The sequence below is a fragment of the Liolophura sinensis genome, chromosome 9, assembly GCF_032854445.1.
Source record: "Liolophura sinensis isolate JHLJ2023 chromosome 9, CUHK_Ljap_v2, whole genome shotgun sequence".
NCBI lineage: Eukaryota > Metazoa > Mollusca > Polyplacophora > Chitonida > Chitonidae > Liolophura > Liolophura sinensis.
In genome coordinates this window covers 20240115-20250988 of record NC_088303.1, presented here as the reverse complement: position 1 = coordinate 20250988, position 10874 = coordinate 20240115, and the positions used below count along the sequence as shown (strand labels likewise).

Genomic DNA, 10874 nt, shown 5'->3' with positions numbered 1-10874 from the left:
AATCTGGAGTGCCCAGGGTTATTAAAGGAGAAGAAAACTTAAAACAATGATACTGTAGGCTGAATAGGCTATAGGCACCTTTTTTTCTATCTGGTGGTGCCTGCTGCATGATTTTGCGATTTTTCCTCAACATACACGTAAAGCCTGAATACGGCAAAGCTGGCATAAATCGCTGAGTTCATCGTGTCCTCCATGTTTAACACCCTGTAATTTATGCTGGGGGTGTGATGCCTCTCGACCAACTTTTGGCGCCAACTTTATTTATAGTTTATCAACTTGAGGTACATATTAGAATTTTTTCTATGGCATGCACGTGTGAGGAAATGCATACTCTTTTCAATGGTATTTGTTTGATATTTAAATTTTCTTCTCCTTTAACACTGACAAATTTCCCACTTTTGGTTGAAGGCATGTGGACTTCCTGAATACTTATCATGTAAAATTTCGATTCATCTGTTGTTATAAAATCTCATTTCCATCAATAATAGCGTAGACTGTGCAAACCAAGATCCAATGATTTTTCATCCGATAATCACCCACCATATTGTAATTTATTTATTTGCTTGGTGTTTTATGCCATGCTCAAAAATATTTCATTTATAAGGCAACGATCAGCACTATGGTCGCAGAAGCCAGGCAGGTTGCTAGCAGATTTTCCCGCATACAAACAGAGAGGAAGCCAGCATGAGCTGGACTTGAACTCACAGGGACCACATTGGTGAGAGGCTCATGCGTCATTGCACCGCGCTGGCATGCTAACAACCTTGGCCACGGAGCCCCCTCTCACCATTTTTCAGTGACAGATAATTTGTCATTAAATGTAGGGGTGACTGGCCCTCAAAAGGTAAGACAAGAAATCATACAACCTGAGTTTATATACCGGAAGAGGGCTTGAAACTGACCTGAACAGCCATTGATTATCGACGCATATAGACAGTTAGTCTCGGGTTGTCTTGTCTTTTAGACGATTTCAAATACTCCATCTCCTAACCATAGCAGCAGCTTGTCAGTGCCAAAGTCTGATCCACACAAGCATGCCATGCAGCTGGTTGTTTCAGATGGCCCTCTTTTTGCGTTCTTGGTTAACAATACTTTTTTAGTGATAGAAACAAAACAAAGTAGTATTCTAGTACTACAGTATACATTCATTTTAATACATCTCTAATATGACATTATTCAACATTTATCTAAACATTTATAGGAATGAACTGAAAACATAGGCACAACCAAGTGACTTGTAACACGTATGATAAGCACATTTCTATAATAGTGCGAAGTGAGCTTGAAGTGAAGAAAGCATATGATTTGAACTTTCAGTTAGAGGTGTTGGATTCTAGGTGACCAATTGGTGAAACAGTTACCAAGAGGTGTTAATCATTCACTTACTGATACGTTTTGTGCACACACGACAGGAAATCAGCTTGACAACCGTTGTCGTATAAAATAAAGCAAACAACATATTCAGCATATAAAAACTGCACAGTGGCAAAGTGGACATTATTACTAAGTTTAATCATTCTACTTACTACTTAAATATCTGGAGTTCATTTTTTGGGGGCAAAATACTGCAATGGTTCAGTATAAGGTGAAATGCTGTGAATATCATTCAGGCAACAACCCTAATAACGTATCATTTTTCTAAAAAAAAAGTGAAACTTGTACGATGTTAGAAAATTTCAGTCTTTCAAATTTTAAATCTGCTCGGATAGTGACCACCTGAGCTGCACAAGAATACCATTACCTTAATACAGCACTGAAAGCTAAATTTCAGGAATGGAAGTTATTCCATTGCATTAGACGTACAGCAAGTGCAGTATTTACCTGTTCTCAGTAACCTATCAGCAGTACACAGATGTACATATAACATGCTATCATACCATCAGCATTCACAAGTATTTTCAGAATTTTCCACTTTATAACAGTACAACCAGAGAGACTTTATGATCAAAATCAAATCATCAAGATTCATATATTTAACTAAACTGATGTGACACTATACAGTGGAAAAACAATCAACAGGCTGCTCCTTCTTATAATGAAAATTAGTTTACATAATTTAACTTTAAATTTTAAAGTACTTCACGGTAGCAAAAATGCTGGGGTGTCCAAATCGAGCTGATCATACTACATTTACACAGAGAGACCTATACCGCAGGCCTACAGCTGTGTTTGCTTCACATGGATGTACTGTTCACAGTGATACAAATTACTAATAATACTGCAAAACAAAAAAAAGATTGTAATTCTTTTTACATACCTAGCAAACTATTTAAATGGATCTAGACACATGGTACATGTATACCGACATTTGATATATAGCCGTCCTGATAACATACAAGTACATATACACAGTTACATTAACGGGTTGCCCCAATGCACAACAGGAGCTGCAAACAGATTGCAGTCAACAAAAAATGTCAAAATGAAAACGTCTCTATAACACAGATGTGATAATAACAGCCCCCACCCCAGTGCTTGGAAGACTGATGTCAGAGCACCAATGGAGAAGGAAGAATGAAAACTTATTTCAGGAGACTGGCTGGGCTTAATGTTTCCATGAAATATATAAAGCACTTGTAGATGCTTGCTTATGCCCTACATTTTATATTGTATAGTAAGTTGCCACGGTGACAATCTCAACAGCATAGTAGACTCATACACATTCTTTGCATAAAAATGATTTACTCTTTATCCTTTCATGCATTATTAGTATCATGAATAGCGTTATAATAGCAATAGTGTTAGGACTACGGCTGTGTTATACGGTACATTTACTTCTCAACGAAATTCACCTGATGTGTAATGGTACTCCAAGTCTACTCCATTCACCAAACGTATCAACATTTACTGTAATTCTTCAACCTTTCGCATGTTGGTAAGGTGTTGGTTCCGGCATATTCTGAAGGCATTATTCTGTGTAGACTGATAAAATTTTACTTTTTATGTAGCCCTGAAATTTGCCCATCCCACCAATGTAGCTTTGTCCCCAAACACAAATTAGAAATGTGTATAAATTGCACTAAAAGTTGCTCTCTTATATGCGAATAGGTTGAGGAATTAAAGTACACATGCTTTTAATCACCAAAACTTAAAAAATCATGTTGGCATGGAGATTATAATCATAGTACAGGCTTGGTTTACACATGCATCACATTACAGATCTGCTATCAACATGTTTAAACACAAAGAGTCACTACAGTGGTCTCATGATCTGTATTCCATACATATATCTATAGGTTACCTATATTACTACATGTAAAACCAATTACTAGCTAACACCATATTTCTGACTAGAACTTCTTGTTTAATCCTTTTAATCTTTGTTTTTTGTCAGTACAGGGAGTTTCTTTTTCTCAATTTGCGGTTTCACAACTAGGAAAACTACCTCAAAGATAAAACTCAGAACAATGAACACACCAAAGAACTTTAACGCCTGAAAGCTGCCTCAATATTCAAATCTAAACAGTGAAAGTGTGCACACACTGTAAACAGGCATTAGCCATCAGTAATGTCATTAAACCTCAAGATTTAGTTCATTTTCAACAGCTAACATTAAATTTATTCATATTCATAGTTGCAATAAGACCTACAATTCATTTTTCATTTGTTGACATTGGACATATACATGTGTAAACAGTAATTCATTTTTTTACATGTACAAGGGGTTAAGGGATGAAGAATAACATTTTCTGTAAACATGTCTACAGGATACATGGCAGAATGACAGACATATTCATAACTTCTGGACAACTATGTGATCTTCAACATGCCTAAAAAATAACAAATGATATTCTTAAACCTACTGACAAATTCTTCTCAACTTAAAGAGAACGGGAATGTATCTAAACCTACATGTAATTTCCCCTCAGTGCTACCACACAAAATTAAGACAAGACATCAGTGGCTTGACAAATGCCGAAATGGGTTGGAGTGTCATTTGTCATATAAACACCCTAGTGTAATCATAAGCCCTCAAACATGTCAGAGCATGCACAATGTGTTCACTAATAATATACCAAGTCTTCATCTACTGCGTGTTAATTAGAATATATGACATTAACACATTTCCTGTACCCTTTTGCACACTGTATTACAGTATAGCCCACACTGTGCGCAAGAATAGCGGGAAAAATATTTATTTATTTGATTGGTGTTTTACGCCATACTCAAGTATATTTATTTCACTTATAGGACCATTATAGCATTATGATGACTGGAAACTGGGCATAACCCGAGGGGAAACCCATGACCATCTACTGGTTGCTGGCATGGGAAAAACATAGTCTACAGGCCATAAAGCACCATGACTAATTTATTTTGAGTGTTGTTAACAGCCAGGAATGCCACCCACTGCTTGCTGTCCCACAATGAGAACGTGAATCAACAAACTGCTTGTTTAAGGCTGGAATTGAACCCTCAGCTTGTGTACCTCATTTTTAGGCATTCTGTCTCTTTCTCATTGAGCGACATCCCAAACTTGGATTCGATGACAAGGCACAAATTCTATTCTCATGAGTATTAAGTTGCTGACAAATACAGTTTGCATAAAAATACACAAAAAATACTGAAAATGGTATGGATTCATTATCCCAGTGACTAACTTTCCAAAACCAATTAACCTACAGACTACATCTTGGGTGTTCACAACCAAACAAAAAAATTGTGAGCACATCAGGATAAAATTGTACCCCTCTTTCCCACTCCCCGGACAATAAATGCATTTCGAAAAAATCCAAGTGGATTCATAAAGTATTTCCCTACTAGGAAAATGACCAGAACTGCCCTCCAGGAACATGTAACTAGCCAGATTTTGCTCAAACAAACCTTTTTTAATGATGTCATACATTACCTTCCAAGCTGTATGTAAGTACATTATTATTTCAGACCGATCACCCGTGCCCTGCCATACCATTTTCCACAACACTACTGGAAGCTTTACCAGACTCAACGGTTAATCTGTTTAAAATGTTTTACTGACAAATAATTAGATGTATTACATTTCTCTTGAAATCACAAAATTCCTTCTTTCTTACTTCCATGCTGTAACATGTACCTGCATGTGATTGATGACACCAGAATTTGTTGCTGATGCTGTGAGTTTATCATATAAAATGCCAACTGTTGAGTACACACAGTATTTTCTACAGTCTAACAGATGCTACATTGTACTTGACGGTTTACTGATAGGCAGTATTCAAACTCTGACAGCAAGTTTTAATCTCTGTAAGCCAAATGTGGATTTCATGCAAAATATCATGCAACAATGTCTTATCACAGGACTTGATCAGACTTCATTGTAAGGTGTGTTTATGATGAAAGAAATTCTTATCCAATCGGCTGCCTTGCTATATGTTTGACTGTTGTGCTAAGAAGGTTCTTATTCTCTGCAGGAGTTCTTTCTTCACATTGTCAGGAACAAGAGCTGGAAGGCAGAAAACAGCTTAGTTAGTTAGAAGTTAGACCCTTGGGCCAAGAAGGTTCCTTATTCTGTGAAGAAGGCAGATGGAAATTAGAATGGATACCACACGAATGTTTGTATTCAGTAAAGAGGTCACAGGTTGGACACCTGGGGCCTAGAAGGTTCTTACTCTCTGGAGTAGTAGTTTCTTCACATTGTCAGGAACCAGAGCATGATGGCAGTACGTTACGGTATCGAACAGGTTTATGAATAAAAAATGATTAAAGTTATCATAATCAGCATAAACAATCCAATACAACTAAAAAAAAACTCAATGGATGTAAGTATTTAACTTCCAAAACTGCAGATGTATTCAGTTCAGAAAGAGCTGTTGCAAACATGGACAATACAAAAGCTGTTCCTTGCATAAACTATATAACATACTGAATTTGTCCTTAACAACACAATAACAAACCAGTATGACATATTAAACAGGATTACCTCTGCCCTTGGGGGTAATTTCAGCCACTAAGTCATCCACTGTAATATGTTCCAGTCCTTTCTGTTTGACAACATCTGCAAATAAAAATGAAAGTACAATGAAGTGAACCTTTTTAAAACAGAAAACTGTAAAGAAGGCGAATGATAAAGTTGATGAAACATCATCCCATATAAATGGTTCTCGTTTGAGGTCATGGCTTCTGGGTGTTCAATATCAAAATGTACTAACAAAAGTGATATCTAACCAAGTGAAATATCACTTTTATCAGAGGAGGAAATCCTGACATTTCACCCTTATAAAAATAATACACGTATTACATTCAGCACACTCTGGCATGTCTGGAGACTGGTGCTATTCACAACATGTGCCCTTCATAGACACTACCCACTGACTCTGATCTAATGTGCCAGGTACCCAGAGTTTGTTGTGCACCTTATCTATACATGTAGTCACAGGTGTTGTTTTTTTCAGAATTTAACAGTTAAAGTTAGGATTCCAAAGATCTTTGGCTTTACAGTACATACTGTATACTGCCTTAAGTTTTGCATATAAATATGAACTTTTAGAACCATACTCAGGCCTTAAAACGATGTTTTTGATGCGAACTTAAAAGTTTTTCTAATAATAAAATAATTTTCAGAAAGAAAGTCTTAGGTGGGATTGTACAGTGGATGAATCAGTCAGAATCAAGTAAAATGTGTCCCTTGAAAAATACTAAACTTATACTATGGTAAATTTTTTGAAAAGAGCTCCAACTTTTTCAATTCAAGAATAGACAGTAATAAATGCAAAATGTTCAAGAAATTTGTTGTTGAACTCCTAACACCAACAATGGTCGTGTCATGTTGGCTGAATACTGAACGTCTAGAAACCCATCTGAGCCTTCTGCATAAGTTTAAAGCAACACAAATGAAAAAAAAAAAAAAAATTGCCACAAATTTGCAAATGTACAGTATCATACAACTGGTGTTGTCAAACCTGTGAACTATATGAAGAAAGTACATGTACCTTTACAAATGGATTTCAGTTGATCTCTCCAGCCACACTCAACCAAACGGGTTCGCAGCAACTCCTTCAGTCTGATAAAAAAAAAAGATTCAAACCATGTGCTTAACACCAAAATTATAACCAGAATCAGAACATAATCAAGACTTCGAATTTGAGGCACACTATCACACTCACAGGTCTAATGTGCTCCTGAAGCAAAGTCTAGGTGTGGTAAGTAAGTTATGAAAGAAGTGACGGGGTTAGCTAAATGTATTCTGTATTATTTTTATACATGTATTTATTTCATTAATGTTCTATGCCATACTCCACCTCTGAATATTTTACTGAACAGATGCGAATTAATTTGCCGTATGTGAGTGACAATCATTTGATCAATTTCAAACATTTTCAGTAAGACCACTTCCTCTCAGTTAATTTATGCAGAAACAACTGGCACCTTTCAGTTGGAGGATGCTAGAGTTCATTCAAAAGCCTAAACATACATATCTGGCATCTATAGTGTGCATCACATGATCAAATCATAACATGATTTGCTGGCTACCTTTCTCTCTCCCCTGTTTCCACAAGTCTTTGATTGATTTTCGCCCTCATCTGTGAGTCCTTAATGCGCCTTTCTTGTAAACTGCAATAAATGCATTTTCGATGTAGCCTTTTCACATTTAAGGTTTAATTGTTAAGGCAGGTAAAGATCAGCAATGTCAAGAAAGTAATTGTTGAAAATAGACCTCAACGTTGAATTTACAACGGTACAGGCAACGGGCCAATGTGACTGTGCCGTACAGACAATGACGTGACTGAACTGTGAACTTTCAACTTTTTATTCCTTGAAATCAGCAGTCAACGGGGTCGTCTGTAACGCTGGCTGTAATACACATTACTCAGCTGGGCACCAATAAATACAGTATTTGAGTAAACATTTCACCAAAAATTATTCACTTTTCTACAAAGTACAAGTCAAATGAAAAACTCTACAACGCCTCCCGCGTTAAACAAAGATAGTTTACGTTTGTACGATTTGTTACGGTTGAAATATTCCAATATTAATCATCCGTGAAGTATAACAATGCAAATTCTGTCGCTATTTCTATGGCGCAATGACTTGAACAACGACGCAAGAGTTAATCAAAATTGGTTGTTAATCACAGGACAAACAAACAAACATGTGTACTCACTCCGCCATCATTCCCTCAACTGACCTTACGCACCTTCAAACATAGGAGAGCTCACCACTGTACTTAGATGTTACTAAGTTACGTTGCGGACAAACCAACCATAAACATCACATTTGATCGATTCACATGTGTTGATCAACGGTTCTTATAGTAAAGCTAATTATAATATACTTAAAGTTGCCTCTAGCAGTAAAACGCAGTGACATACATGGTCCCTACATGGCCAGTCTTTTGCGGGTTAAAGTATAGGCCTACATCTGTATGTTTGAATGAAAGAAGAAAAATAAGTGAACCCGAGGTCCTCTAAATGTATTTCTGATCTACATGTGTGTCTTTAGATTTAGTTACGTTTAGGTTATTTGTTGTGGTAGAACGTAAACAAAATCTTTCCGAAGGTCGTAGCCATTCATAAGTGAATGTTCAGTAAATAGTCAGGCATATAAGCAGCACGGTTTGGGGCCCAGGGGCCAATTTCATAAAGCTGCGTACATATAGGCCTACGGAATAAAACTACCGTACGGAAAATTTACGGTGTAAATTTTGCGTACGCAGCTTTATGAAATTGGCCCCTGGAGTCTAACCTGTAGAGTCAGAATCACAATCATGCCGGTGAAAGTTATTTTCTCCTCCGATCTCTTAAAGAGAACCGTCCGGACTTAAAATTCTTAAAATTATAAGAATTACAAAACTATTTCCTTCCGCAGTACATACATGTAGTTAGGTTAAGTTCTTGTTTACTGTACGTGGGGAGGTCTTCTAACAACCTGCGGATGGTCGTGGGTTTCCCGGGGGGTTCTGCCAGGTTTCCTCCCACTATAATGCTAGACGAGGTCGCAGGCCTAAGAGGGAAATATCCTTGCATACAGTGTAAAACACATATCAAAGAAATAAATAAATCTTGTTTTGGTGGATAAACGATCAATTTTATAAACGGTAGTTAGGCCTAGATGCAGTATTATATGTAAGATGTTGCCCATATTAGTGAGAAGGGGGTTGTCGATGGTTACTAAGATCTAATTACTAATACAAATAATTGCCATTATCTGTATTGGTCATAGATTATTCCAGTGAACACTAATTACATATGGTTCCGCCTTACTATAGGCTCTGTTCATGTATATTTATATATTTGAAGAAATAGAGAAAGATCCCCTGGTGAGAGGAATGTACAATTCATGTTATTTTCCAGGAATATGACGTTTTGTTATTTTTTCCCCTATATATATTGTTATAGGTTTAAAAACCTGTACGTCTCAGACATCTGGATTCTCGTCAATAATTCTCCATGGGAGTTCTATTCTGGCAGCCTTTTAAATTATTCTGACTTAAATGAATAGGCCTGTACTGGAGTTGGTATATCATGATTCATGAACGGTTAATTGGCTGTTTTTTCTGCTAGTCATACTGGAAATATCAATCACCTTTGTATGTTTTTCCTCTCTAATTTCTTATTTGACACATGTAAATTATCCCTCTTTATAGAGGTAGTGCACTATAAAGAAATGCTGTCTTAATATAGAACCTGTAGCCTACATCAAAAAATGATAATATTTTATAACCGACATAAAGTAATTTCTGGTAATGTTGTAATTACTCAAAGTCATGAAAAAGAAACTACAGCAGAACAAAATGTAGACTATTTACATTACATTTTATCTCTGACCTATTTATACTATACGTCAGCCGAATACATATTCATCAAATAAACCCTATATGGGCAGTTCTGCTTTCGAACGGTTCGATCGAGTTAGCGGGCGGGATATTATGCTGTATGATCTATGCACAGATTTCGTGACAATTTGACCAAAAACAAGTGTTAAATATAAGCCTTTTTGTGAACAGCTGACGATTTGTTCATGTATTATCTAGACATATATGCACATGCTTATACATACGTTCACCTTTAGTGATCACATGAACTGATAAGCTATCTTATCAACCAAGCTAAACCATCTTTATCACCTGTAAGCATTCGCGTAAGCGTTAATACAACAGTGTGAAAAGACAGGCTAATTATATATATCAGATGACGGAAGGGAAGTTACTTTCAGCAATCTGTAGAGCTGTGACCATGTACATGTGGATTGCATCTTTTTTATATATGTATAATTTCATCTTGTATAAAGTTATATTTTTACATAACGCCGTACATCATATGCATGTACTCAAGATATTTTCATGTCCATGTACATGCATGATGGGAGCCCTGCTTATTTATCAAATCGATGTGCCTTGAGTAAACCAACGACTTTTGGCGAGTTATTGACAAATTTAACCACTTGTAAGAGAGTCCTATATACATGTACGTCATTTGTAGACGGCATTCCAGCGGTGTTCAGTGAACTTCATGTAAGATCACACAAGAGAGCTTTCGTTGTCACGAATGTATATATATCGAAATTGTGTCCACGCAGATTATATTCACTGAAAAAATTTTCTCTTGTACAGTTGATTGTGGCCAGTGTTACGTTGGTGGGGGGAGAACAAATGTGCCCCTCGTAAACCATCGACCCTTGTCGAGCTACTGGATGGCGAACTTCCCCACGTACAGAGTATAGTGGTGATACTTCAATTGCGGCACGTGGCACTTTGGCTGCATGGAAGACACCGTTTATGTACATACACCTACTAATTCCTCGTCGTCACAAGACTGAAAAATTGTTAAGTACGACTTAAAACCCTATGCATACATACATTGTAGTGGTGAGATGGGGGTGGTGGTGTTTTGGCCTATGGGGACAATAACTGAAACGGTCTCGGAAGACTATAATGGATAATGCATTATACCGAGTAC

General features: G+C 36.8%; 1 protein-coding gene across 1 annotated transcript; it reads right to left on the bottom strand.

The window, feature by feature from the left end:
- Positions 1-1124: 1124 nt before the first annotated feature.
- Positions 1125-8088, bottom strand: LOC135474737 (transcription and mRNA export factor ENY2-like). Its single transcript, XM_064754313.1, has 5 exons — positions 8081-8088; positions 7450-7530; positions 6909-6979; positions 5900-5974; positions 1125-5422 (listed from the first exon to the last, which is right to left on the bottom strand). Exons 1-5 carry the CDS (start codon positions 8086-8088, stop codon positions 5346-5348), a joined length of 312 nt encoding a protein of 103 aa, XP_064610383.1. The 3' UTR covers positions 1125-5345.
- Positions 8089-10874: the final 2786 nt, after the last annotated feature.